Source organism: Camelus dromedarius, chromosome 14 (assembly GCF_036321535.1).
Source record: "Camelus dromedarius isolate mCamDro1 chromosome 14, mCamDro1.pat, whole genome shotgun sequence".
Taxonomy (NCBI): domain Eukaryota; kingdom Metazoa; phylum Chordata; class Mammalia; order Artiodactyla; family Camelidae; genus Camelus; species Camelus dromedarius.
The window spans coordinates 52170253-52198241 of record NC_087449.1 but is presented as its reverse complement, the minus strand read 5'-3'; the positions used below and the strand labels follow the sequence as shown (position 1 = coordinate 52198241).

The following is a 27989-nucleotide window of genomic DNA, read 5'->3' as shown; positions in this document are numbered from 1 at the left end:
GTTTGCATAGGAGGAAATTGCAGCTCAGAATAGTTAAGAGACCTGCTTAAGGTCACACAGTGGTAGAGCAGGAACTACTCAGGGTATCTGAAGACAGCCTTCAATCCTTCCACTACCCTGGTTCTTAGAAAGCTCTCTAACTTTGCTTTCAAAGTAAGTTCCTGTCAGCTCCTCAGTGGGCCGGTTGGGGCTGCTACTTACTCTGCAGATGGGGCAGCCGAAACTCTGAGGGACTGCTGCCAGCTCTGGTTACTGGAGTCACGGAGCAAGTCTGCAGGGGAGCTGGGGCCAAGCCCCAGTCATCTCCCGCCCGCCAGTTCTGCTCTGGGTTTGCTGAAAGCACAGGCTGGGCCACGTCTCTGGGGAGCCAGGAGTCCAGGCCCGGTTTTGCATCAGGCCCTGTGAGAAGGTGTTTCCTCCTCCTCAGTGGGGCAGCAGGTCTGCTGGGCTGCCGGTTGAGTCAGCCTTCATCCCTCACTGCTCTTCTCCTGGTCCCTGAAACTCAGCTGCCAGGGGAGCCGGGGTTACCCTACGAAGGTGTCCCCTCCATACTGGACCCCTACAGGTAATACACCTTAGGGCTGGGGGTCCCCTGCGAGTGTCCTGAGGGGCAGGGACAGCCACCTGGTATCCTGAGCACCCTCTAGGACTTTGGGGTGGGGGAGGTGGAGCATGTCCAGTGCTGGAACAGCCAGATAGATGGACAGACCCTTATACTAACCAATGGGTCTGTCCCATCATGTTGAAGCAGAGTAGGGGGGACCAGATACTGGATTCTGCCCCTGGAACGAGAGGGTACTGCAGGGAGAGGGGTGTTGCTGGGGACCCTGGGCTCAGATCCCCAAAGCGCAGCCCAAGTTGACCTACAGGACAAGGACAGGATCAGTTCTGCGGACCTCCACCTCCATAGTCACACATAAAGACCTGGTGGCCCCCGAGACACCAGAGCATACACCACAACACACAGCCCAGTCACACAACAGACAGTGTAGGAGATACACACATGCGCACACACCACACAGTGCTGCCACACAGCAAGTCATTGAACATACCACATGGCCAACAGTCACCCATGCAGCACCACACTGTGACATGACACAGACACACATGCAGTGATACAACATCCACACCCACAAAGTATACAGGTACATAGATCCCACAGGATGCAGACATGCCTGCCGAACTGAGACTCACAGTGGCACGAGGTAACACAGGGACAGCCACATGGGCTTCCCCACTATACCACAGAAGAGCCCCAAACAGTGCGTCCGCTACACCCAGGACCAGCACACAGTAGATGTTCAGGAAATACTGTTAACTTCAGGCACACAGGCATTCACACAGCGCTACACACGACACCTGGTAGAGACACCCACCCACCTCTGGGGTGAGGATGGGGCAGCAGCGGGGAGAGGGCTCCCTCAGCTGACTCACTGACTCAGCTGGGAGCGCATAGCATGGGCGGTGGCCACAAGCCAGGACTTGCCTGCTGAGCGTCCTCTTCCCATCTCAGCCCTGCCTGGTGCCCCAGGTGGGAGGGGACTGGAGGGGAGGGAGAGGAGGAGAGACCGCCCAGTGGGCTCAGGCCATGGCTCTGCCCACATCCCAGGCACGCGCCCCTTGCCACGTCCACACGCCCCTCAGGGCTGGACAGATATTTTCCTTCCGGAGTCACCGTAGTACCTGAGCTGCTTGGCAGCACTCAGCCTCCACCGCCAGGACCCCAGCCAGGTCCCGAGCCGGGGCGTGGGGAACCCATGTGGCCAGAGCAGAGGAGCCCAGGGTCTCCGAGCAAGAGGGCCGGGCTGGCAGCAGGGGCATCCCTGGGCTGCAGGCCTCAGTGGGAGTGGGTACAGTGGTTACCTCCTGGGGAGGAAGTTGGGCTGTGGGCTGGGGAGGAGGTTGCCTCAGACAGGAAGGCCAAATGGGGCAGGGTGGAGGTGAAGGGTGGAGGAAAGACCCAGGTTGGGAGATTCCCAGGGCAGGGGGCGAGCAGATATGCGTGTGCGCCTGTGCACCTGGCTGCGTGTTTGTAGGTGTGTGTTCCTCCTGTATGTGCAGGTGGATTTCTGCATTTAACTTGTCAAACTTTTACCAGCGATCTGTTTTGTGCAAAGTTCTGGCTTTGGGGGTGAGGCCCTGTCCCTACCTTTAAGGAGACCACAATCCAGTTTGAAGAGGTAGTGTGTGTGTGCGAAAGTCTGTGTGATTTGTATATGCCTAGGGACGTGCCTTTGTCCCCAGGCTTATTCTTGTACCGGTGAACCCACCTGTGGGTCCTTGTCTCCCTTGTGTACACACGCCTGTGTGCAGGTTTAAGAATATGTTAGGTCCATCTCTTGGTCTGGATATGGGTCTGGGCCTTCGACTGCATAGGGGCCTGTACAGGGGAATGTGCATCCATGTGCCTCTTTGTACAGGTGTCAGTGTGCATGTGTGACCCGGTATGCATCTCACTGTGGGTAACTATCTACATATGTCAGTGTGCGTGCATGTATGTCTCTGTACACGTCTTTGCGAGTGGCCCTGACTATGTCCATGGGCCACTATATGTGTGTCCACAAGTGCATCTCATGCCACCTTGATCTCAGTCTTCCTGGGCTTGTACCCTGCCCACCACCTGGCCATATATTTGGGCAGAAAAGGGCAGTCGGCCCCAGGCTGTGCCCTGTACATACGCAGGGCTTAACCTGACCCTTGGTCTGCCCCCAGGGAGCCACACGTGCCCAGCCGGGGCACTGCCCCAGCTGATGCCCCAGAGGGGCCACCCATCTCAAGAGGGCCTCTGGGCCCTGGCTGGCCCTTTCATGGAGCGTGAGTCAGATCCTGAGGCCGACGGGCTATTGGACCTCAGCTTCCTGACAGAGGAGGAACAGGAGGCCATTGCCGAGGTCCTGAAGCGAGATGCCCACCTGCGCCAGCTGGAGGAGGGACGAGTCAGGTGAGGCAGAGCAGGGGAGCCCAGGAGGAAGGGGCCTCAGGCCCTGGGGGGCTTGGGTGGCCCCCCACCATGTCCCCTTCCACCATGTCAGATACTTGGGTAGGTCTTATATTTGCCCATTGGTCCCCTCTACCCTTGGCCAGCTCAGCTCATCACCTCTCCCAGGGTGGCTGCACCAGCTCCTCTGCCAGCCTCCCTGCCTCCAGGCCCACCCTTTCCAGCCCACCCGTCATGCTGCAGCTGGAGCTCTCCAGGCTGGTCCTTCATATCTCCTCCTGAGACCTCTTGTGGCTCCTCAGCATCCCCTGTCAGGGGCAGGCTCCTAAGCATGGTCCACAAGGCCTCCTTGGTTGGTGCCTGCCAGCCTCTCTGATCTCATCTTCCACCAGTTATCCCCACCCGCCAACACACATACACAAAGTGTCCACTACAGCCATCCAGGCACTCCACAGTCCCTGAACACACCCTTCACTTCTATACTGTTCTTCCTGCCTGGAAGAGCACAGTGGCAGAGGAGCATGGGACTTAGGAGTAGTGTTTGGGGACAGACAGATACCTCTTACCTTGTAATCTTGGCACCACTCTCCTCATCTGTAAAATGGGGCTAAGAAGCCCTATCTCACAGAATTAAGAAGGATTATTCACAATCATTTAATGAATTATAACTCATTTTCTTTACCAATTTGTCTTTAAGAAGCAACTCAAATGGTACTTCTTCTCGGAAGTCCTCCTGGATTCCTACAGGCAAAGCTGGCCCTCTCACATTTATCATGGCTCCTACCTCACTATATTGTACCTATTTATTCTGGACTCAATCTCCCCACCAAACTGAGCTCCTCCAAAACAGAGATCAAGCTTGATTTGCTGTTATATACCAGGCCCCAGGTACAGGGCCTGGCACAGAGTGGGTGGCAAGAATGTTGATTGCATGAATGGTGACAGCCACACGCTCCCCATCCTCTAGCAAGCTCCGGGCCTCGCTGGCAGACCCTGGGCAGCTGAAGACCCTAACAGGGGACTGGTTCCAGGAAGCACGCTCCCAGCGGCACCACCATGTCCACTTCGGTTCTGACCTTGTCCGAGCCTCCATCCGCAGGAAGAAAGGCTCCAGGGGTGAGAGGAGATCCCCAGAGTGGGGCAGGCCTTGCACAGCCCAGGGCACTAGATGTATGTGGACAGGGAGAGAGGGACTCTGGTTTCAGTTCCAGCTGCCCCTGGTACTGTGTGACTCTTGGGTGGGCATCACCCCTCCATGGGATATGGGAGGTGAGTGGGCCTCTCCAAGGGCCAGGCATCCTGAGAACAGGGGTTCACAGAACTTCTCACCTGGTGCAGGAGGCCAGGCTCAGGGCAGCAATGGCGAGGCTGAGGCTGCTGAGAAAGAGGCTGAAGAGGCACTGGAGCCCAGGTGAGGAGGAGTGGCAGGGAGTGGAGGGTGCCTACCAGTCATCTGGGGCCCATCCCTGACAACCACCTCTCCCTCCTCCCAGTCTCCCCAGAGATGAGGCCACCCAAGAGAAGCTCAGTGAGGCTGAGGTGAGTAATAAGTGACCGAATAGGCTAATAAGTGAACCTACAGTGTCCCTGGAGTGAAGGTGGGATATGCTGGGGAAAGAGCTCAGCCTGAGAAGCAGGACACCCTGGCCTGGGCCTCTATCATTCTCCTGTCAAATGGGGGTGTGGACCCAGCCTTAAAGGGAAACTCTGAATCCAGCTATTAGGGGCAGAGTGGGGACTGAGCTGGCAGAGGTCCAAGACTCAGATGCTACTGTCCCCCACCAGTGGGACCTTGGGAGTCAGGCAGGGCAGGCCCTGAAGCGTGAAGGGGTGTGAAGTACAGGCCAGACTGGTTCTGCAGCTGGTTGCCAGTCCTGCCCTGAGGGCTGTGCAAAATCTGAAACTGGAGTAGCCAGCTGGAGCCTCTGACCTCTGACTCCATAACCTTTGACCCCTTTACCACTAGCCCCTACTGTTACTTCTACCCTCTGTTTCTTTTAGGGACCTGATTTCCCCTCACCATATGTCCCCCTAAAGGCTTCAGAAGATGAAGAGCAGCCCCAGGCCCAGGAAGGTGAGCGGGAATGTGTGTGTTGGCATAAAGAGGTTTCAGTGATCAGAGGTGGCTCTTAGTGACCCCAACCACCCATGTTCACCTTCCTCCTCCCCCTCCCCCGACCCGCATTGGGGATGGGTAGGTGTGGTTTCCATGGGCAACCCCAGAGCTGCACTGGGGCCTGAGTGGGGGTATAAACCAGTCCCTGAAAATTTGCTCAGGGGCGGGCAGGGTAAGGGGCTCGCTGAGCAGTTTATGCCCCACCCAGCCCCTGGCCCAAGGGGCGCTCTCGTCCACGCCGCGGAGGAGGCGGACCCGGAGCCGGAGCGGCTGTCGCGAGGAGAGGTGGAGCCGCAGCCCCCGCCAGCCCAGGTAGGCGGGAGCGGCCGGCAGCTGCTCTCAAGACCCGGACCGGATTTCGGGCGGGGAGTGCCGCTACCCAAGGCGCCGAGCCTTCCGAGACTGAGAGCGGTCGCGGGAGGGGTGGGGGGGAAAGGGGCGCCGCCGTCACTCCCCGTCTTCCCAGACCCAGGCGACGTCCGAGATCCAGGAGAATGGGGAGGAGGCCCCGGGGCTCGACCCTTCACTCGACCGCATGCTCAGCAGCAGCTCCTCCATGTCCAGCCTCAACTCCTCCACGGTGAGGGAGTGAGGGAGAGGGCCTGAGATGAGGTGGGGGATGCCTCCCTCCGCATATCCCGACCCGTAGCCCCTGCATCACCCCCTCCCTTTTCCCGGACCAGACACTCCAGGCCCCAGGCAAGCTTCCTAGTTATACCCCTCCATGCCCGCCCCATCTGAACCCTCCGCGCTACCCCGCCCCCAGCCCCGACGTGAGCCACCGCAGCCCACCCTGACCTCTCCACCCTCCGCCCGCAGCTGAGCGGCAGCCAAATGAGCCTGTCCGGGGAGGCGGAGGCAGGCGCGGTGCAGGTGCGCGGTTCCGTGCACTTTGCGCTGCGCTACGAGGCGGGAGCCGCCGAGCTGCGCGTGCACGTGATCCAGTGCCAGGGCCTGGCAACCGCCCGTCGCCGCCGGTTGGACCCGTGAGTTCCCAACCCGGGCGAGGCGGGGGCGTGAGGGAGCGGCCCTCACTGCCCAGCCTCACTGCTTTTCCTCCTCAGTTTCCTCATCTTCAAAATGGGAATGACGTTCTTGGGCGGCATGGGGGTTGGGTGAGATAACTCCCTATAAAGTGCTGCACAAAGCCTGGCACGTGAAGCTGTGTTCCGGCCTGTGGCTGGGGAAGCCCCGCGACAGGGGAGTAGGCGCTGGAAGGGCCTCCTTTACCTCCAATCCTCACCTCCCCCGCCCCAGCTATGTCAAAAGCTACCTCCTCCCGGACAAGCAGAGCAAGCGCAAAACATCGGTGAAGAAACGGAACCTGAATCCGGTCTTCAACGAGACTCTCCGGGTGAGGCTGCGACGACCGAGAGGGCCCCCATTAATGAACCGGGCACCTCTTCCTGCAGGGGGACGGGTGGCAGGGACAGCATGATATCTTCATTGCCTTCTGCGGACGGAACGGCAGGGAGGCCCTAGCATAAACGTGCTCTCCAGCGTTATCAGTCTAGAGATGGGCATGGCGCTAGTCCAGACCTCATTAATGTCCTCTGGGGCTCCCCAGGATCCCTTCCTGAGAGGAGTGTGGTAGGAGAAGCCCCAGCTAACACTCCCGCAGCACTGGAAGCCAGGGCCATCGACGCTGCTCCATTAAGGCGCCCCTCCTGTCCCCAGTACTCTGTCCCGCAGGCCGAGCTCCAGGACCGCGTGCTGAATCTGTCGGTGTGGCACCGCGAAAGCCTGGGTCGCAACATTTTCCTGGGCGAAGTCGAAGTGCCTCTGGACACGTGGGACTGGGACTCCGAGCCCACCTGGCTCCCCCTGCGGCCCCGGGTGAGCAGCTGACCCGCATGGGGGTACCCGCGGCACAAAACTGACTTTACTACACTGGGCTTTCCCTCTCAGCCTGTCTTCTGCAAAGCCTCCTTCAGCCTCGAAACCTTACGGCCCCATGGGAAGCTCTGGGCCCGGACGGCAGGTTCTGTCGGGGTGCTCAGATTCCCCAGGCGGTTCTCTCGGGAACTGCCCCGACAGACCCCCGCGGGGATAAGCAGGGCCGGTGGGTGTTTGGAGACTCCTCCCTCTATGGCCCCTTTCCCTAGGACCCTGTCCTCGCCCCCTTGACGAGCCCGCCTCCCGCAGGTCTCGCCCTCTCCCGACTACCTTCCCAGCCGCGGGTTGCTTTCTCTGTCTCTCAAGTACGTCCCCGCCGGTTCCGAGGGTGAGTGACCATCCGCGAGAAGCCAAGCTGAACCGGCCCTGGGAGGCAGGGAATCCCTGTCCCACAAGGGTAGGGGGAACTCTGTCCGTGGGGCTGGACCTCAGCCGAGCCTCTCCGCAGGCGCAGGACTACCCCCGACTGGGGAGCTGCACTTCTGGGTGAAGGAAGCTCAGGACCTCGTGCCTCTGCGCTCAGGATCCCTGGATACTTACATCCAATGGTGAGGAGCATCGGGACCTCCCCTTTGCCTGCCTTTCTCCTAAAGTGGAGCTCACTGCCTCCAACAGATTCCTTCTAGTCACCCACTTTGATTCTGCAATCTGAGGACAGCCTGAGCTTTGTCTGGGGACAGCCTGAGCAAAGGCCTTGAGTCAGGAGAGTTGAGGACGACTTTGTAGAGCTGCATTTCAGTGACTGGCACCTAGAGGAGTTGTTGGAGAGCTGAGGCTGAGACCTGGGAGGTCTCAGGGGCCCTTCAATGGAAGACCTGGAAGGCCAGGCTGTGGGGCTTGGCGCTAAACTTGCAGTTCAGTGGTTTTCTTTGTTGTTTGTTTGTTTTTGTTTTGGGGGGGGGAGGTAAATAGGTTTATTTATTTACTTATTTATTTTGTTGGAGGTACTGGGGATTGAACCCAGGACCTCATGCGTACCACACACTCTACCGCTGAATTATACCCCCCACCCCGTAGTTTTCAAAGTAAGCTTCCAGGGAACTCAAGGGGTGCCTTCAGGTGCGGCCCCACCCTCAGAGTTAAATGGAGGTAGGCTGATGAGATTCTGAGTCCCCAGCCCTGATTCAACCAGAGACATTGTTTTTCTTTTAGGTTTTGTATTTCTGAGCAATATTTTGTCTTACAGAAGGGGCTCCAAGGCTTTAAGAAGTTTGAAAACTACTTCTGGGGGGCCACGAAGTTATTAAGCTAAGGAATAGCAGAATTGCATTTCAGAGACTTCACTCTGGGGCCCTGTGAATAGGAGCTGTAACTTTCAAAGGCAGGAGATCTAAGAGGAGGCTGGTACAAATGTCCCAGGGTAGCAAGGGTTTGAGGCCAGTTCTCAGACAGGAGCCAGAGGACATGGACATTGTGAGGGCCTATGGGTAGGACTCATTGGTTGGTTGGTTACTGGTTGGTTCTGGGGAGTGTGAGAGGGTGGCCACTTGATGCCAGCCCACCTGCCCCACAGCTCAGTGCTGCCTGATGACAGCCGGGCCAGCCGCCAGCGGACAAGGGTTGTGCGACGCAACCTCAGCCCTGTATTCAATCACACCATGGTTTACGATGGCTTCGGGCCTGCTGACCTGCGCCAGGCCTGTGCTGAGCTCTCCCTCTGGGACCATGGGGCCCTGGCCAGTCACCAGCTGGGGGGCATACGCCTCAGCCTGGGCACCGGTGAGTGGGGCAGATCCCTGGGGGAAGATGACACTAGGAGGCAGGGGCTTAACTCTTGGCCTTGGGCACTTCTCTGCCCTTTCCTAATCTTTGGTGTCCACTGAGAACTGGGGGTGATAGTGCACAATCTGGACCAGGCAGGTGTTCCCTGGGACCGGGGGTGGCCAGAGTGACCTTGCCTTCCACCCCTGCCTGCCCACATCTAGGCAGCAGCTATGGGCTCCAGGTGCCCTGGATGGACTCCACATCTGAGGAGAAGCAGCTATGGGAGACCCTCCTGGAGCGGCCATGTGAGTGGGTGGACGGCCTTCTGCCCCTCAGAACCAACCTGGCCCCCAGGACATAGCTGCCCTACAAGCCCTACAACACCCCTCTTTCTGGACCCCCATCTCAGAGCCTGCCCGTGGCTAAAGTCAATAAATTCTGTTCTAAGAAACAAGGGGCTGATGTCTGCTTGGGGGCAGGAAAGAGCCAGGGAAGTGAAGGGTGCCAGATGAAGGAATTTTAGACTCAGACATAAAGACCCTAAGGAACTAATTCCAAGACCCCTCCCCATACTTCAGAAATTGCCAAGGTCCAGGGGTACCAAAGTGTTCTGTTTCATAGTCTTGCCTGGTGGTACTCAGTGAGCTTGGGGTGTCTCTGTTGTTGGTTCTTCCGACTAAGGTTAGGCCTGGGCACTACCCAGCCTCCCACCCACCTGGCCTCTTCCAGTTGCCCCTGGGTCCTGGGGCAGGTATATCAGAAACCTCTTGTGTTTTCTCCATTCATCCATCCTTGGGTCTGGCCTCTTGTCTCTGATGTCCTCATTCAGCCTCCTAGGGGCTAGGGGGAACTGGCGTGGATCTTGCTCGCTGTGCCAAGATGGCTCTCCAGATGCGGCATACCATCCCTCCCCTGAGGGGTACCAGGCTCAATGTGACTCAGCCAGAAGAAGGCCCTGGGCTCTCTCTGGTACCCACTGTCTGCCTAATGACCCCTCTATCCCCAAGGGACCCTGGTATCCCTGTAGTTTCCAGAGAGGAACCCAGGCAGGCCTGTAACTAGGGGTAGGGGAAGGTGTCAGGATCTGGCCAGCATGAGACCATATGTGTAGGTTATCCCTGGAGGGCCTAAGACATACCTGATGCGTGTGTAGATGAGGTCATCTCTAGTGGCACAGGTCAGTAGCGCATGGAGGGTGAAGCTGTGGTTCAGTAGCTGGTTGTGTACATAGAAACAGGGAGAGGTAAAATCAGAGAAAGATGGGTCCAGAGACTCAGGAACTAGCTCTGTTCTACTACCAACATGCTAAGGCAGATCACACTCCTTTCTGGGCCTCAGTTTTCTCATCTGTACAATGGCTGGGGTATAGTAAGTGCTTATTCAGTACTGAGATGCTCTGTGTCAGAGGGGAGAAAGTGAGAACAGCTCAAAGATGGGCAGAGATGAAGTCTTGGTTGGTGGGGGTCAGGTATAGCCAGCATTCTCCCCCTCACCATCTGGATGGTGCCTGAATCCACCTTCAGTTCTTGTAGCCACTGTACCAGGCCCTGGTCCACTGTGAGAGCAGCTGTCAAGGAGAAGTCAGGTGGTGAACCCCAGGGTGCCTTTGTCAGAAGCTGCCTCAACCCACCATTAGCATTCTCCAGCCAGGTCCCACTCACCTGGGGGCTCTGAGGTCAGAGCACAGGTCCTGGCCTCCCCACTGACCCGCTGTAGGGCTTGTTGCACCAGGGCCTGGCACTTCCGTTCCTTCTCAGCCAGGACATCTCGAAGCCTGTTGGAAGGCGGAAGGCAGTAGAATGCAGGGGGAGAAGGAGTGAAGCTCATTCAGAGGCTGTGGGTGAGTCCCAGGAGCTGTACCTATCGGTCTCTGCTCGCAAGAGGCCCAGCTGCACCATCAGAGGTGGGGTGTCCTGCTTGGGTTCCCCAGGGCTCTGCTGGTCTGGGGTCTCTTGCTGCTTCGGCTGGGACTCCTCTTCTTTACTGCACTCCTCGGACCTCAGTGGGACTGCCTCCTTCTCCGCCTCTGCCAATCCAAGTGGGGTGAGCTCAGGCAGGGCGAGAACACCCATTTAGGACCCCCAGACATTGGCAGAGGGCGTGGGGCTCTGGGCATGGGCCAGGCAGTATCAGTTTAGGAGATATCCATTTGGTCACATGCCAACCCCACCTCCCTTGGCACTGAGTCAAGCTAGGCTCCCACTGTCCACCCCTATTTGTGTTCACCATCCCCCAAGGAACACAGCCTAGCTCTCGGGCAGGCAGGCAGGCTCCACTCCTCCACCTACCTGGGGCCAGCACAGCCAGGGCTGTCCGTACAGCCCGACTGAGCAGGGAGTCCAGCACGAACATCCAGTGTGGGCGAATCTGGCGCCTGCGGAGGATCTGCTTCACCTGGAGTGGGAGAAAGAATGCAGCTGAGGCTGCTGAGCTTCAAATAGAGGTAGGGCTTCTGTCGGAGGCAAGTGGGGTGGGCAGACCCGGAGTGGAAAGAGGGGCTGGGAAGTTAGGGCCGGGCAGATGTCCCTTTTCCGATGGCTCTATCTTCATAGGGAAGACATGGAATCATGCAACATCAAGTCCTTACATATTCTCAAGCACTGGGAGTTCACTACCTCTTATTGAGTAGCCCTAACTGTGAGAAAACGCCCTCACCGCATCCGGGAAGGCGAAGAGTGGTCCTTGCAGAAGCTCAGGCCCAAAGCCCTGGGCTTGAAGCTGCTCTTGCAGCGCCCGCAGCTCCTGGGCCAGCTGCCGGCGGTTGGGAGTGTGGATGTGTGCCCCGAGGCAGCGCAGTAGCTGTTCCACATAATTCCTCTCCAGACGGGGACCCTGAGAAGGAAGAGAAGGGTCATCAGCAGATATACCCACCTGAGCCAAGAGAGATGCTGTTGGAAAGGTGGGCTGGAGGCCATCGGCAGGAGTCCTGTCGGTGCTTGACCAGCAGGGGGCGCTGGGGCGAGCCGCCCACCTGTTCCTGCTCCAGACTCAGATTCTCCGCCAGCGCCGGCAGCTCCTGCTCCAGCACCGTGGCCAGCATGGCCCGGCGCTTGCTCTCTTGGTTCAGAAGGCTCACTCCTGAACTCTCCTCAGGGGACGCGGGCTCCTCGACCGCAGACTCCTCGGGCACCCTGAGTGCAGTAAAGAGCAGACGATGGAGGGCAGGCAGCAACCCTGTCCAGCCATCTCCACCCCCCGAGTTTGAATCCTGGCTTTTATTTTGATGCCCACCTCACAAGGATAAGAGAGAATAACCCAGTGTTGAGAGAGCATGATAAATACAAGGAAGAGCATTTGGGAGGGGGGCACCAAACGTCATCCTTGCATGTAGTCAAAGTGCCCAGGTCCCCTGGAGGGAGTACACCGAGACAAAACCAGATGAAATGAACCCAGCCCGAGCCCCTGGGTGCTCACCGGAGGTGGCTGGTGTCCCCATAACTGAGGCAGCGCTTGGGGGGACTGGGAGGATGCTGAGAGGGTGCTTGAGGGCGAGGGAACGTCTGGGACTGAGAGGCTGAGTCAGCTGAAGGAGTGGGGCTGGCTGAAGGGGCATCTGAGGGAGGGAGAAGGCTGTCAGCCTGGGCCTTCATGTAGTATTTTCACCACTACAGCTCCCCTGCCCTCACCCCAGTGTGCTCACTCCCTCCACCCACTTTGTACCTGAGGGCCTTAGAGCATGTCGCGGGGAGCTGGGGCTGCGGCTCCGCTTCCCAGGCTGCAGGAAGGGGTCCCCCAGCAGAGCTTGAGCACTGGCTCGGAGGCGGGGGTCTGGCTCAAAAGTTTGGAGGAGGAAGGCTTGAGCCTCGGCTGACAGAGAACTGGGCATTGGTGGATGCACCTTGTACATGCCCACCTGGGAGGGGGGCAGGGAGGGGAAACAAGGGACAAGTTTAGAGGTGTTCAGGGCCCAGACTGTCCCCACTCCACCTCATGAGCCAGGTCCTAAGGGTTCTCACCTGAAACATGGCAGCCTGTGGGCTCCCTAGCTCATGGAATGGTGGGCGACCTGTGGCCATCTCGATTACAGTGCAGCCCAGTGACCAGATGTCCGCCGCCTTCCCATACCCTCGTGGGCCCTGATCAATGATTTCTGGGGCCATATACTGTAGGGTCCCTAGGACAGGAGCAGTAGCAATAATGCTCATCTAGGCTTTGTCACTGTTGGAGTGGCAGGGCCTCTCTCATCCTCCAGTCACCTGCTCCCACCCTGAACTCTATCATCCAAAACAGTTTCTGCTACCACCCCTGGTCATTAAGCATCTATCCTGAGTTTCCTCATTCATTTTAGGCTCCATCTCATTCCTGGGCTCCATCACCCAGAGTAGGTGCCGCCATCTGTCCTGGGCTGCATCAACCACTCTGAACTCTGACTCACATCAACACTTCTGGGCTCCATTTCAGGCACTAAACTCAACATCATCAGCTATCTAAGCTGCAGTTCTGGAGTCTATCACCTCACCCCTGGCTCAATCACCTGCCCTGGATTCCACACCACCCTCCTCATTAGGACTCTAACTCCATGCCCAGGAGAAACACCACTCCCTGGAGCACCCCAAGAGTTCTCTGTCCCATGTCAGCAACCCCACTCACCACCCTACACCCTGTTACCTGTGAAGGTCTCAGTGCAGGGTGTGATGCCTGCTAGCCGCTTGGAGGTGCCAAAGTCAGAAATCTTGAGCAGCCCACTGAAGGTGTTGATCAGCACATTGTCCCCCTGAGGAGAGTGGACATTGTGATCAGCGGACATCAAACTGGGCTCCTGGACCCTATCCTGAGATCTCATCTCCTGGGAACCCCAGCCTGACACTGCCTCTAACAGTCTCCTCCCCCTGCCATCCCACTACTGCCCCTCTGGGAGCTGGCTTCGGATCTAAACATCTCCCCTTCTCTAGGGAACCTCCCTGATGAATTTCCCACCCTTTGCAAAGAGTCTGCCCACTTAGTCTAAACTGCCAGCCTCTGTCTGGGGCTGTATCTCTCCCTCCCCCTCCTGTCCTCCCCCACCCCAGCAAGCTAGAGTGGGCCAGCTACAGGCTGACCTTGATGTCTCTATGCACAATACGGTTGTCGTGCAGGTAGCTGAGTCCCTGCAGGATCTGGCGGGTGTAGAAACTGATAGTGCTTTCGTTGTCCTGCAGGGGTCCCCACACTGAACGCAGCAAGGAGGACAAACTGCCTGGGCAGATGTAGTTCAAGGTCATTGTTGGCACCCACCTACTCCAGCCGACGGCTCTCTGCTCAAGGCCCAGGCATACTAATGCTATGGCCTAGACGCCATTACCCAACCTCCAGGTGTCAGCTAATTGTGGGCTACACCACCCACACAAGCTAGGGTTCATTCTCCCAAAGGGGGCTCCACCCCCATGCCCCACAACTCCAGTTCCATTCCCATCCCACGCAAGGCAGGTACCTCCAGGCACTTCCTCCATGAAGATCTTGAGGTAGCCGCCCTGACTGGCTGAGCCCAGATAGCGCACGATGTTCTTGTGGCGCAGGCGTTTGTGCAGAGCGATCTCCTCATGCAGGGGCTGAGAGAACCTGGGGGTGGGGTGGGGAGAGGAACAGGTCAGACGGAGGCAGAGATACTTTCTCAACTCCAGCCCCCCACAAGGCCAAACCCCCAGGATCTACCCCGCCCACAAGCTCCCAGACCTTCCGCACCTTATCACCCAGCCCACAGGCCTCTCCAGATGGTAGCCCGCCCGCCTGGTCCCTGCGGTTCTGCGCACTGTCCTGGGCCCACTGGGCTTGAACTCTCGCTTCTATGACCCCCTGCACTCGGGTCGACCCCGGAGGCACTTGGGCATCCGCGTCGCCCTTGCCTACAGTCCCGCGCACAGGACACTCTTAACTCGTGGTCCCGCCCATTTGACCCCGCCCACCTGGTCCCTCGAGAGCCCTGAGCCCCGCCCGCGCGACCTTGGGCACCAAACCTGCTGTCCCGCTCCGGGATCTCCTTGATGGCGATGCGTACCCGCGTGTGCCGATCGCGGCCCGCGTACACCACCCCGTACGTGCCCTTGCCCAGCACCAGCCGCTCTCCCGACTCCGTGTACTCATAATCAAACTGCGGGGGCGGATGAGATAGGGGATTCAGCAGGGCGCTCTGCCCTTTCCCTTCCTGGAGCTGCACCCCCCTTGCTCACCTCCAGCACCTCCCCCACGCTCTCTGCCTCCTCCGCGGGCGCCGTGGAGTCCGGATTCGTAACCAAGGCCTGGATCAGGCCACAGAACCTGAGGGCGGAGAAGGTCAGATTAGTGGTTGAGGCAACTCTTAGCCGAGAGCAACTAGGGAACATGTTCTTTCCTTTCCCTCAATACCCCGGCATCCCGGCCCTCAGAGCACCCCGACCCGAGGGACTGCGCGCACCACTGGCAGTGCCCTCCGCTGGGGAAGCACAGCTGGACGTCCTGGGCCGGGGGAAGTGCGTAGAGGAAGCAGCAGCGCTCATCCTGCTTGGAGACGCTGGGAGGGATGAAGAACCCCAGTGAAGTCGGGGCTGCCCAGCAATGCCACCCAGCCCGGACCTCCCCAGGTCTTGCTGCTCACCTGACACCACTGATGGAGACAACTGGGAAGGTCCAGCTGGATGGAACGTCCTGTGAGAAGAAAGGGGTCCGAGGGGGTGCTGGGGACAAGGAGAGGAGTCTGGGGATGGGGGAAATGTTCAAGAGAAAAGGTCATAGATGTCAGTAGGGGCAACTCACCGGCAACTTCACCTGTGAATTGGGCTCCAGCAGGCTCAGGGTCACTGCGTTCACGGGGTTTGTACCCTGAACCTCCAGCCTGGCTGGCAGAAGCACCTTGTTCATCTCTAGGACCAGCACCTGCAGATGATGGAGGAGAGGGGTTGGTCAGAAGCAGCCTGCCCCTCTCCCAGGTCCCATGCCCTACGGGCCTCACCAAGCACTGGTCTCCTTGGGGACAAGTGGTCTTGAGTGGCTGGCAGGACTGTAGCAAGAAGTGGAGCCAGAAGTGTGCACAGTGTGGGGTTTCTCCAGGTGGCTCTAGCGTGGGTCTGAAGTGCTGGTACAGCAGGAAGGTTTCCATCACGGACACCAGGTACCTGCAGACACAGCTTTATCCTCAGCTCAGCCCAGGCACCAGCTAGCACTGCCAGGGAGAGTAGACTGGCTTGGATGCAGCCAGAATGTGGGCATTGGGTGTCATGGGTGCTGGTCTGGAACAGGCTCAGGCTAGATGCCAGTGGACATGGGTGTAGAAGCTGACAGCCTAGGCCAGGCCAAGACTGCAGAAGGGGCCACCTACCATATCGGGGCATTGAGCTTGTACAGCTGCTCTGCAGCCAGTGCCACCTGGGTGAGGTCATTGGCGAGGATTTGAGCTCCCAGGTAGAAGCCTACATCCCAGTAATACTGCATCTTCTCCACACAGCCTTTTCGGGCCAGCAGACAGCCCAGCTTCATGCCTGAGAGAGAGGAGCCTGGGTCATAGTGGATGTTGTTGCAAGTTTGGGCAAAGCCCAGGTGTAGACCACAAAATTCATGTGCGCAGGAACATAGAAATGGGTGAAAACTTAGGTATGGCCAGATCTCAGGTGGGAGTAGGAGTTCAAGCACAGGTGAGGGTTAGGAAACAAGTGTATGTGGAATTCAGTGTGTAAGGAACAGAGGTGTGGGCTCAGTTGTGGGCTCAATGGCTCATGAGGGCCCTGGACTGGACAGGTATGAGGACCCGGGTGTGGGTTCAGGCAGAACAGGTCCAAAAGGGGATGGATAGGGTCAGACCCAGCTCCAACCCAATGTCCTCTCTCCCTGCCCTCTCCCAAGGCCCCTCTGAGCCCCCGTGGGTTGGGGGTTAGGGGTGCAGGATTGTGGCTCACCTATAAGCCTGAGCTCCTTGGAGTCCTCAAAGCGCTGGCCGGCAGCAATGAGGAGCACAGCTGCATTGATGCCCGAGTGGAGGCTGGGCTCTACATCAAAAGCCTTGCGATACCTGGGGTGAGGGTTGGGGGACACAGGGCTGGACTGATGCCCACAGCCCCATCCCTCATCTCGTTAGCACAACCCACGTGGGCCCCTTACCAGTGATATGCCTGCTCACGGTACTCAGCATCCTGGAAGCCAGAGCTGAAGAACATGTCCTTGTAGACACGGCCACACATGCAGTACAGGTCAGGTGCCACCAAGCCCTCAAACTGTACCAGTGGCAGTAGCACGGCCAGTGCCTTCTCACGGTCCCCAGGCCTGTTCCTCCTAGGGGAAGGGGAAGATAGGCTGGGGACCTGCCTGATGGCCCTGCCCTACTCTGTCCAGGAACCCCCAGACCCTGAACAGCAGGGACCCTTCCAAGGGTCTGACAGTCATGAACCCAGAAGAGCAGTGACTCTGGTCAGCACTGACCTTCCTAGAGGTAGTGACCCCAGATGGAAGTGGTTCCTAGCTGCAGTGACTCTGAGGAGCAGTGGAAAGCTGTGACCCCTCCAAGGGCAGTACCACTACCCCACCCCACCCTAGGCAGCAGGAACAGAAAGATAGGGACCATTTGACATCAATGTGACCCTGGTCAGCAAATTCCCTGTACAGCAGTGGTCCCAGATGGCAATGACCTCACACAGCAGAGACCCATGTCCGCATGTGGCTATGACCTGCGCCGTGCTCTGCCACCCACCGGTTGAGGGCAAATGTGTAGTGGAAGCAGACGTTGTGCTGCTCGGCCACATCACAGGTGGGCAAGGCCTGCAGTGTCTCCACCAGCTCAATGATGGCCGAGTAGTCCTGCATGAGGGAAGAGCACACAGTGGCCTGATGGCCTCTGGTGAGTCCGATTGGCCCAAGACCCTGAGGAAAATCCTGATCTGGGGCCCCTTCCCACCCCTGACACCCCATTTTCCCACGCACCATCCTCTGCACACTTCCCTCAGGCCCAGTATGTAGTGTAGAAACCACACCTTACATAGAGAACATGCTGTGTGCCCCAATCTCCCAAATACCCTGGGAGACAGTGACATGATCATCCCCGAATATAAACAAGGAAACCGAGGCTCAGAGATGTCAGATTATTTGCTCAGAATCACCAGTGAGCCAGTGGTACAGCCAGGAGCTGAAATCCCATTTGTCTGACACTGAATCCACTGTCCCGACTGCCAGCCTCTCTGAGCACCACACACCTGCACATCACGGTAGGAGAGCAGCAGGTTCATGATGATGTCGGGGGTCAGCAGCTCCACACTGTCCAGTCTCCGCTGCAGGCGAGCCAGCTCCTGCCGCAGCTGCTGTCCGCTGAACCGCTCCCTAGCCAGCCGGATGTCCTGCCGAATGGTCTCCCGGAAATAGCCACTAATGCACATAACAGGGGAGGGAGAGAGAGAATGGAAGGGCCTGTTTCTCAGCCCCAGCCCCCTGTACCCTCACCAGCCTCCTCCTGGTGCACCTTATATGGGGCCCCATTACCAAGAGTCCGTGGGCGTGGCCTCCAGCAGGCGGGCAAGCCGGCCCACCAGGGGTGTGAGCAGGGCCTCAGTGCCCACCCCAGCTGGTACTAGTCCATCAGCCAGGCCCCTCAGGAGGCCTGCATCACCACACAGCACCCGACCGGTGGCTGTAACCACATAGGGGATCAGCGTGTAGCTGCCAATGCAATCCTGGTGGGAGGAAGGCAGGCATCAGTAGAGGTCAGAGATCAGTACTAGGTTAGAAAGGGGCAGTGAGGGGGTCAGTGGTCAGCAACAGTAGGGACTGGAATAGCAGGGAAGGGGCACACTTCATAAAGGGAAGCAATAGGGAACAAAGGGTCTTATGGATGTCAGGGGGCATTAGGGAGGGCAGAGGGGACAGACGAGGCCAGGAAATGTAGTGGAGGTCAGAGGTCATAATGGAGGTCAAAGGACACACTGGAGTGAGGGATGGATTCTGCTCACCGAGTTCTTCTGGAAAATGTCCTCCTGCAGGGGACAGACATTCAGATACTGGTATTCTGGTTAAGGCCGCCCCAGCCCTTGGCCCACCACTACCAGCCCCCGGCCACCTACCCTCAGGGCCTGCAGGTCAGGGAGGTCTGCCTGGGAGCAGAGGAGCACGTTGTTGGTCATGCTGAAGCTCTCTCGCACGCCCAGGTGGTAGAAGAGGGAGGGCTGTGCCAGGGAGCTGCTCACCTCCAGCACCACCACATCTGAGGGCACACGGCAGGAGGCTCTGAGCCCTGAAGCCCAGCAGGGGGAGAAGGAGCCTGGGGACCCATCCTGGCTCAGCCTGCCTTCCCATGTGACTCCATCAGGGTCCAGTTTTGCTCTGGGCCTCAGTTTCCCCTTTTAGAGTCCCTCTGGCTCTTATACAGAAATTACATCTGTGGTATTGCAAGAAGAGGAGGGGAACTCACCTGACTACCATTCACACCCCACTGTTTAGAGCCTGGGGACACTGGACATGGAGAAGGAGAGGCTGTGCACCAGCCCACAGCCTGTTCCAAGCTATTCAAGAGGCAGGAGTTGTGCAGATGTCCTCTTCTCTGGATGCTCAACCCAAGTCTCTTGAAAGGGGCTGGCACCAGCAGTGTGCTGTGCGTATACACGTGTATACACACATGCCATGTGTGTACAATGCTGTGCCTGTGTGTGTGTCTGTATCTGTGTGATAGTGTCTGTGACAGCCTATGTGAGTCAACATATATGCGATTTGTGAGTCTATGACTGTGTGTGTGTGTTTGTGTCCTCAAGGTCGAGTCAGCCTTCATTTTTTGGGCTGAGATTTTATGCAAATACGTTTATTGGGCTCCTGGATGAAAAAAATAAATATCGGGGGCGGGGCATCCGGGTTGGTGGGAGGGCGGGGTGACCCGCTCGGAATAGCAGCCTTCTGGCCCCAGTACCTGACCGTCCGAATCAGCCTCAGCCTCCGGTCCCACCCAGCTCCACGCATTCTCTCGGAACTATGGGAGCCTCATAACTTAAGCTCCCTCGCTTAGAATCCAGCGCAGTTGGGTCCCTCTGTTTCTCTTTCTGCCTCTTTAGCCTAATCTTCGGAAGCAGTGTGCTAGGAACCCTGAACTACAGCCCCGCAAGTGCGGCGCCATTCCCTAGTCCAAGTTCCAACTCCCAGGATCCTCCCTCATGAGCTCCGCGCGATATCATCCTGAGACTGAGTTCTTCAAACTCCACTCCTGAGATACCACACCCTGTCCCGTTCCCAGCCTCTCCCCAGTCCTAGCCTCGCTCCCTAGGCACGGTGCCGACTCGAGAGCTTAAGCTCCAACCCTGAATCCCGAGCCGGGCCTGGATCCGCTAAATCCCTGCCCAAGCCTGGTCGCGCTCCAGATCCCCTAAACTTCCCTTTTATCACAGCCGCGCCTCGAGCCCCTCGTCTTTAGCTCACTTTATGGTCCCATAGCCCGGGCACCCACCTCGGGGTCTCCCAGGAGTTGCCGAGACACGCCCCCTTCGGGCCCTCCCCAGCCCCCCCCAGCCCCCTAAGCCCCGCCCCTGCCCCGCCCCCAAACATGCTCACCCGCGTTGTAGAAGGAATCCAGAGCCGCGGTGTCTCCCAGCGCTAGGGTCCCAAAAGGCAGGCTGCACAGCTGAGGCCGCGGCCGCGGTCCGGGTAGTTGCGCGCAGGCCTCACGCAGGCAGCGCAGGGGCAGCGGCTCTGCTTCGGCTCCCGGCTCGGGCTCCACCCCGGGCTGGGGCTCCCGGGTCAGCACGTAGACCACGCTGAGCGGCCGGCTTCGCGCGCAGCCCCGGCCGGGGGATGCAGCGAGCGGCCGGCCCCGGCTCAGCGCCTCGGCCAGCGGATCCTGCCAACAGCTGCCGGCGCGCTCCAGGGCTCCGGACTGCGGGCACGGCCCCGCCATGCGGGGGCGCTCTGGCGCGGGCGCCCGGCTTTGGGCACCCGTGGAGGGACAGGAGCCAGAGGCGACAGATCCAGGGATCTTAGGATCGGGAATCGGGTCGGGATCGGTAATCTCCTACGGGATCTTAAGTTCCGGAGATCCGGAGTACAGCCGAAGGTCCCGTACCAGGAATTTGGTGTCCAGGACGAAATCCAGGCTCCGATTTACAAGGTCCTGAGGATCTGAAATTGAAGGTCCCGGGAATCTAGGGCATCCAGGGATCCGCCTCTTGGAGTCACATAGGGGGATCCTGGGAATCCGTCCGTCTGTGCCCACCAGCGCCGGCCGCTGCTGTCTCCTGCCCTCACATGTAGGCCGGGCCCAGCCCTTTCCCGGCCGACCGGGAAAGCTCCACCCTCGGCCTTGGGGCAGCACCGCTCCCTAGCGGCCTGGGACTCGGCCTCTTCCCTCCCTCCTCTCCCGCCAGAATCTCTGAGGCAGGCTGCTTCCGGAACAGCCTGTGCCCCTGTACACGGCAACCATTATGGATTGCTCACAGCAGGCGCTTATAGGATGTGTGCCCAGGCCAGGGCTAAAGCAGAAGTGCGAATTGCAGGCCCTCTCTGTTGAACAAATGAATCTCCAGAGACGTCAGGGTGTGTAGAACATGGTGTAGAGTGCCTGTTCTCCAGGGCCCTGTTGTGCAGGCAGGGAGGAATTGGAATGGAAGAAGTCTGCTTCTTGGCCTGCAAGGAGCATGGGACTCTGCATCTGAACCCTGCACCCTTTTGCCAGGAGGCTGTTTTCCCCAGAATCCAGTCGGCTATGGAGCCCTGGTGACCTTTGACCTCCACCCAGAACATGACCATAGGACGGGAGAAGAGTCCCCATGTAGATGTTTCTTTACCTACCTGAAGGAGAATCCCAGGAACTCCAGCTCTTGGGTACAGCAGCTTCCCAGCTCCAGTCCCCAAGAATCCCTAACCTAGTGTGAATTAGTGAGGCAGCAGCCTGGTGTAAACCTCAGTGGACTCTGAAATCAGGAACTGGGAACTTAGAGAGATTGAGTAACTTGTCCAAGATCACTCAGCTGCATAACAGAGCAGGATGCAAGCCCAGGACTACTTGTCAGACTGCAGAGATCAGATTCTTACCCATTTATTGCTCTGCCACTTTCTAGAATGTGACTCTGGCAAATTAACTAACTGCTTAATAAATAGTCGTTCAGTAACTGCCGTTTCACTGTCTTGTTGCCCAATGGAAGAAAAATGTACCTTCCTTGGTTTGACTGTGAGTTCCCATCAGCCCCTAATGGGACAGGCAAGAAGTAGCAGAGAATGAGAACTTGACTTACAACAGAGCCTGGAAAACTGACAACTTATAAGGGACAGGCAGGAGCAACAAAGAGAGTGAGATAGCTGTGCAATTCCCACCACAAAACTATCTACTGGTAGGACCCATAGGGCCCAAGAGTACTGTCAGTGGATGCTTTAATCCTTCCAAGTCCTTCGCTAAATGCTTCTCTGGTGTCCTCAGCTTGCACACCTCTAGAGACGAAAGCCTCACTACCTTTTTAAAAAATTTTATTTTTTAATATCTCTTTTTTATTTTATTTATTACTGTATTATTTATTTTATTTTGGTGGGTGAGGGGAGGTAATTAGAGCCTCACTACCATTTGAGGCTGACTCTCCCATCTTCCTGACTAGAAGGAAGGTCTTCCTTGAAAGAAGCTGAAACCCGTATCCCTGCTCTGCACTCTTGAGTTTCTCCCAGTAACTGAAAGAGGCTTGAAAGCTAGGAAAGGGTTAAAATGATTTTATTTTTAAAATGTGGACAGGAGACTAGCAGTGGTTAGCAATGGGGAGGGGTAGCCAAGGGTACGGAAGCTGTAGAGGAGAGATAAGGATGCTGGCTACCCGGGTGCCCTAGGGGAGGCATCATGTGAACCCTGCAGTAAGGGTGGCCTATTCCTTGGCCTGAGGCCCAGTTGATACCATAGTTGTGGGCGGTGGCTTTGGACATCCAGTAGATTGAACTGATAGCAGGATCCGCACCACCAGGCACCATGGATAGTCACCTCGCGGTTGCTCCTACTTGTATCCTGGCTGGCATCATAGGTGGTAAAGGGCCTCCCACCATGGAAGCTCAGGGAGTCCCCTGGCAGGAAGGGGATGAGAGGCACCAAGGTGCCAGCACCATGCCTGGCACCCTTGAAGAGATGATTTCACAGGAGCCTCAGAGAAGCTGTGAGGTGGATATTTTCAGGCCCCAGGAGAAAACAGCAGAGCCAAGGAGCAAGGATGTTTGCTCAAGCTCACTCACTAGTCACAGGGGTACTGGGACTTTGGCTCAGGACTGTGGCTCCAAAACCACTGGCTCTTTCCCCTGCCTCGTCCCTTCCCAGAATCCCCAGCTTCCCTCTTGCTCCTCTGTCTCTTCCCTCATCAGCAGTTGGATCAACGCTGCCAGGAAGAGCTGGGAAGGACTTCTCAGATGGCTAGGCAGGAAAGGGGGCTCCCCTGGGGCACCTCCTCATAACCACTTCCCTCTTTCAGGTCTCTCAACAGTTGGTGTTTCTCTGAAAAAAGTCTTTCCTGGTTCCTCTTCCAAAGCAGATAGCGTTAACACTCACCAGAATCTCAAACGGCTCCCACAACCTCCCTCCCTGCCTCCTTACAGGTTTTATAGGGGAGGAAACTGAGGCTTTGACCCTGGAGGGACTTGCCCAAAGTCACAGAGTTAGTAAATGACAGAGCTGGATTTAAACTCAGGATTGTTGGCCTCCAGAGCCCAGCTTCTTCACTCCTTCACTCCTTCACATCCCTGTCTGATGATTGCTGTTTTGCAGATGAGGAAACTGAGGCCCACAGAGGGGAAGGAAGTGCCCTGAGTCATTCCTGGAGGCCGTGGCAGCAATGGGAAAGGATCCAGCCTCCCTCACCTTCTTTTTCTACTTCAGGGCCACACCTTTAGCTCACTCACCTGCAGTGCCCTCTGAGAACTTGCCCAGAACCAGCTGGTAGTGATCTGCCTCCCTGAGGAGACGGAAGGCCCCACAGTGAGCAAAAGTGCAGTTGCCTTTAAAGTCCTCCAGCTCCACCCACAGCTCCCAGGTACTTGGGCAGACAGGGAAGAATCCTCAGGTCCTGGGTGGGGAGTCAGAATGCCAGAGGGATGCCCATCAGGCTCCCTGGACATCGAGAACCTACTCTGGAGAGTAAGCTGGTGCAACCTCTCATTCCCCAGCCAGAAATCAGAATACTGGCTCCCAAAACCTGATTTGTAGGAGGACAAAGAGTGGAAGAAATCCATGGAACCATCCTGTCACCTCTGGAACATCTAGGGAGGCAGAGAAGGCTAGCATAGCAGCCATTTCTCTAGGCTGAGCATGGGATGAGGAGAAGCAGGGGCAGTGGCAGCTGAGAAGTGGGTGTGCTGTGAGGGGTGGGTGGACATGTGCCCCTCTCTCTTTTTTTTAAATTAAAAAAAATTTTTAATGAAGGTACTCGGGATTGAACTTAGGACCTGGTCCATGCTAAGCATGCACTGTACCACTGAGCTATATCCACCCACCATGTGCACCCTCTTTGGATTGAGAGCTTGTTGATAAAGTGTGTGTCCAGGTAGCCTTGCCTGTGACTATACTGATGAACTCTGCATGTCCTTATTAACTCTTACTGACATTCAACTTCACGCCGCAGCCTCGAAAGCCCTGGGAGGACTGAAATGGTAGAAATATTATCCCTGCCCTTAGGAGATGGTCAGTTTTTTTTGGGGGGGGGGGTCACATTCAAAATAACATGCTTTAATTTTTTATGATAAAACCAAGATATTAGAGCAGAGAGGTCACCTCCAGAGGCCTTACCCTGATGCTCCCTCTGAACCCCACTTTCCTCTTCAGGCCAAGCAGTCCCCAGGCCCTGTAGAGTTTCTTTCCTAAATATCTTTCAGTCTAAGAGCCTCTACTTCCATTGCTGCCACTGCCCACCTGCTTGTTCTGGTCGGATCCCTACAGCCTTCTTAACTTGTGTCCCTAACTCCATTCTGGTCCCCACTGCAATACATCTCCCTTGGTGCAGCCTGAGTCTTCTTTCTAAAACATAAGTCTGACCTGGTCCCTCCCTTGCTCAAAACTCTCCCATGGCTCCCTATTGCCCTCCATGCTCCTCAGTCAGCCATTCAGTGCTTGGCCCACACCGATAGACCTCAGCCCACCACTCACACCTGCTCTCAGCTCATTCACACTGTCTCCCCACGCCTTCTTGTACTCTCCGGCCTCCCTGCATTTGTCTTTCCCTCTGCCTGGAATGCCCTTCTGCACCTCATATGTCTTGAGAACTTCTACATAGTCTTCAAAGCCCTTTCAAATGGCATCTCTTCTATGAAGCTTTCCCAAACTTCTTCAGGTCCTCTGGGAGCTCAGTAATCATTTGTTAGTGAATTGTGTTAAAGAATGCCTTGGCTCCAGTAGGCTCTGGCTCCCCCTAGGGGCCAAGGGGAAGGCATGCCCACTGGGCCTGACCTGCAAGTCCCTTCTCTCTGGCACTCACCAGCCAGCCATCCTCTGTGCTGTCCATGTGACAAAAGACAGGGATGGTCCCATCCTTGGGTAGGCACATGGTAGGTAGGTAGATGGTACCAGCTGCTCAATCCTGGCAGCTCCTGGGGCCTGGGGAAGGGGAGAGGGACTCAGGGGGGCCCTCAATTTACAGTTACTCCCCAACACAAACCCCAGGTAATGGAGTAGGCCAAGTGTGGGAACCCAGGAGTCCTCTTGACTCCTCTGGACCCCTTAGGATGGGTTTTGGGGCAGGCTGGGCCACGCCTGGTGGTCCACCAACACCCCAGCACCATCTGATTCCAAGTGCCTGGCTCCTCCAAAGGCAGCCTCACCCTCGTGGCACTGGAGCAGTTTCCCTGGGTCTCCTGCCCCAGGCAAAGATGAATGCTGGCTCTGAGGTCTGAGTACCCCCAAGGGAATACCCATGACCCACCAGAGGGGAGAGCGGCTGGCCCTTCTTCTAATTCTCCCCACTGCTCCCAGCCTTCCATCCCCCGCTGCAATCATAGCCAACTCCTGAGCAGCAGCCAAGCAGAGACATCCCTCTCTCTAGTTCAGGGACCGAGCAAAGAAAGGAGAGGAGACTCCAGTCCCACACAGTCACCAGGCTCACCCTTGGGGCCCATCTTGCCCAGTGGTCCTGATTGCCCCGAAATCCCAGAGGCAGAGATGCCTTAAGTCCCATCCCATGTCTGGAGCCAAAAAAACAATGAGGGATTTGGAGCCAGAAGTCAAATCTCAGCTGCACCCTTTACTGGCTCTGTGAATAAGGGCAAATGACTCCTCTCTGAGCTTCAGTTTCTCTCTCAGCAAAATGGGGATGGTACCACTTACCTCACAGGGTCAATCCTAGGATGCTGAGTGTCCAGCCTGGAGCCTGACACACAGTAGGTTCCTTGCCCCTTCGTCATGGCCTCTCAGCACAGACTGTGATTGCTGCATCCCCACCCTCCCCAGTTTACCCCAAGTTCCTGCCCCACCCGCTGGCTTTTCTCACCTTGAGGACCTGGAGCTCTCTATTCCCCAGAACTTCCTAGGGCACCAGGTAACTTAGCAGGAAGACAACCTGGCTGCCTTCCAGTTCCCTGGGTTCTGCAGGGAGACATGGGCTGGGTGGGCATGGGGGGAGTACGCATGTCTCCCACAGACCCCGCTGCATTTCTCATTCCCTCTCCCAGATCCTAGCTGGCAGGACACTTGCCTCCAGAGCTGACAAGGGTTTTCACCATTTGCATCTATTTGCATACATTTTTGTGCAGAACTCAGATTATCAAACCCCACCCCGCTCCTTGAAGCTAGTGAGCCTGGGTGAGAGAAGGATACCCAGGGAGGGAATGAGGGTCGGTTAGTGGGGAGGGCATCCTAGGCCCCTTCCTGGGCAGCTGGAGTGGTCCTGGGTCCTCAGACAGGCAGGGTCTCCAACAAGAGGAACAAAAGGGAGAGTGAGGGTCACACTGGTCCCATCTTGCTGGGGCCCCTTAGGGAGGGTGCCAGTTTATATGGGGGTCAGGCTGGTGGGGGGCCATGAAGCAATACTTCCTCCCAATTTGCCTCCCCAGGGACACCCCATGCAGGCTAGAACCAGCAGGAGATGGGGGCATTTTCTCCCTCAGCCCTGGAGAGAACGGACATATCCCTGCCTGGTCTAACCACAGTGGAGTCCAACTTCTGATCCTGGCCACCAGGGCTCCACAGCTATCTCTCCAGACCTCTGGATTCACATGAATTTTTCCACCTTTGAACCTTAGCTTATTCAGTACCTTCCACCTGTAATCCTCCTCCTCTCCCTACGAAGCTCCGCCTGTCCGTGAAGGTCCAATGCTAATGCCATTTCCACTAGGAATCGTTCCTTAATCCTTGTCACCTGCAGCAGGGATGACCACCGCTACCATCTGTTGGGCACCTACTGCACCCCACGGCTCCTGCTGGGTGCGGTTTGAATATCACCTCCCATCCTTACACAGCCCCGCTCACGGTTGTTATTATTGGCCCCAGATTAGAGGCAGGTACAAAGCAGATGCTCAATAAATGTTAGTTAAATGAACAAATGAACAAGGAGAAACTGAAGCCCGGAGACAGGATATGACTTGTGTTCTCTCTGGCACTTATATGCCCAGAACCACAGAGATTTTGCCCCAATCCATTCCCCTCACCAAGGAGAAGCACCCCTTGCAAGGTGACTTCATGCCTACCCTCAGGTCTGTTGAGGAGCCACTAGGAGTGCCTAGAAAACATCTGCTAACATGGGCCATGGGCAGAACATGCAGGGCAGGTGTGGAGGCTGGGAGGCCAGTGAGGAGGTAGTAGCCTTGGTCCAGATGTGAGGGGTGAGGTCTGAGCTGGAGAGGAGCCTCTAATAATAGGGAAAGGGAGGAAAGTCTCATTCATTCATTCACTCATTTATTCATTCATCAAGCCCTCCCTGAGGGCTTCCTTTGTGCCAAGTCCAGTGCTTGTGGGGGTGGGGAAGGCTGAGGTCGAGGGGGTGTTGGGGAAAATGGAGGCTGAGTTTGCCAGGCAGGATGGGTCCATGAGATGGACACTGAGACTGCAATTCCAGCTCTAGGAATCTCTCCTCCCCACACTTTCTCACAGGTGTTTAAGGATCTGTGGACAAGCTCTTTTATCATGATGCTGTTTATAATAACCAAAGTGGAAATAACCCACTTGGACATGGATAGGATGCAGGCAAATAAATTATCACCATCGGGACAAGTCATAGGGCAAATCTGATCTATAACAAAACGGGCGAAGTTGCAGAACAATATGTAAGGCATGTTCTCACTTTGTATTTTAAAAAAGCTAAATGTGTGTAGGTGTGTATGTTGTAGGTGAATTCATAGAAAAAGGTCTGACGCATCCTGTTAAGCATAGTTATTTCTGGGGAGTGGGACCAGGGGAGAGTGATTCTCTTTCTTTATATAAACTTCTATATAGTCCTTTGGTTCCTTACAGGCATTTACTACTTTTGAAAAAGAAAACATCCA

At 56.8% G+C, this 27989-nt stretch overlaps 3 protein-coding genes across 7 annotated transcripts; 1 reads left to right on the top strand and 2 right to left on the bottom strand.

Moving 5' to 3' along the window:
• Positions 1 to 151: 151 nt before the first annotated feature.
• SYTL1 (synaptotagmin like 1) lies at positions 152 to 9108 on the top strand. Of its 2 annotated transcripts, none has more exons than XM_031464465.2 (15): positions 152 to 565; positions 2713 to 2941; positions 3906 to 4054; positions 4277 to 4349; positions 4432 to 4477; positions 4940 to 5012; positions 5263 to 5366; positions 5521 to 5634; positions 5874 to 6040; positions 6312 to 6408; positions 6732 to 6890; positions 7200 to 7278; positions 7399 to 7498; positions 8464 to 8669; positions 8876 to 9108. In XM_031464465.2, the coding sequence occupies exons 2-15, from the start codon at positions 2751 to 2753 to the stop codon at positions 9013 to 9015; spliced, it is 1698 nt and encodes a 565-aa protein (XP_031320325.1). In that variant the 5' UTR covers positions 152 to 565; positions 2713 to 2750; the 3' UTR covers positions 9016 to 9108. The 2 variants fall into 2 exon arrangements, with proteins under 2 accessions (XP_031320325.1, XP_031320326.1); XM_031464466.2 differs by lacking the exon at positions 152 to 565 and adding an exon at positions 1709 to 1731.
• MAP3K6 (mitogen-activated protein kinase kinase kinase 6) lies at positions 9094 to 21466 on the bottom strand. Of its 4 annotated transcripts, none has more exons than XM_064493883.1 (30): positions 21351 to 21466; positions 20118 to 21135; positions 18647 to 18786; positions 18536 to 18559; positions 18069 to 18259; positions 17786 to 17954; positions 17287 to 17420; positions 16701 to 16871; positions 16499 to 16611; positions 15925 to 16084; positions 15559 to 15721; positions 15363 to 15482; positions 15205 to 15254; positions 15025 to 15120; positions 14801 to 14888; positions 14588 to 14721; positions 14065 to 14192; positions 13694 to 13830; positions 13263 to 13368; positions 12611 to 12768; positions 12315 to 12507; positions 12069 to 12207; positions 11626 to 11785; positions 11310 to 11486; positions 10943 to 11048; positions 10515 to 10680; positions 10316 to 10428; positions 10148 to 10221; positions 9793 to 9869; positions 9094 to 9566 (listed from the first exon to the last, which is right to left on the bottom strand). In XM_064493883.1, the coding sequence occupies exons 2-30, from the start codon at positions 20458 to 20460 to the stop codon at positions 9488 to 9490; spliced, it is 3909 nt and encodes a 1302-aa protein (XP_064349953.1). In that variant the 5' UTR covers positions 20461 to 21135; positions 21351 to 21466; the 3' UTR covers positions 9094 to 9487. The 4 variants fall into 4 exon arrangements, with proteins under 4 accessions (XP_064349953.1, XP_031320324.2, XP_064349955.1 ...); XM_031464464.2 differs by having other exon boundaries at positions 17287 to 17393; XM_064493885.1 differs by having other exon boundaries at positions 20118 to 20681; positions 21351 to 21430.
• FCN3 (ficolin 3) lies at positions 20575 to 25628 on the bottom strand. Its single transcript, XM_010993778.3, is given in 7 exon segments — positions 20575 to 20681; positions 22358 to 22470; positions 22472 to 22598; positions 23424 to 23557; positions 23647 to 23780; positions 24992 to 25110; positions 25607 to 25628. Coding segments are annotated over 7 exon segments (756 nt in total).
• Between the last annotated feature and the right edge of the window lie 2361 nt (positions 25629 to 27989).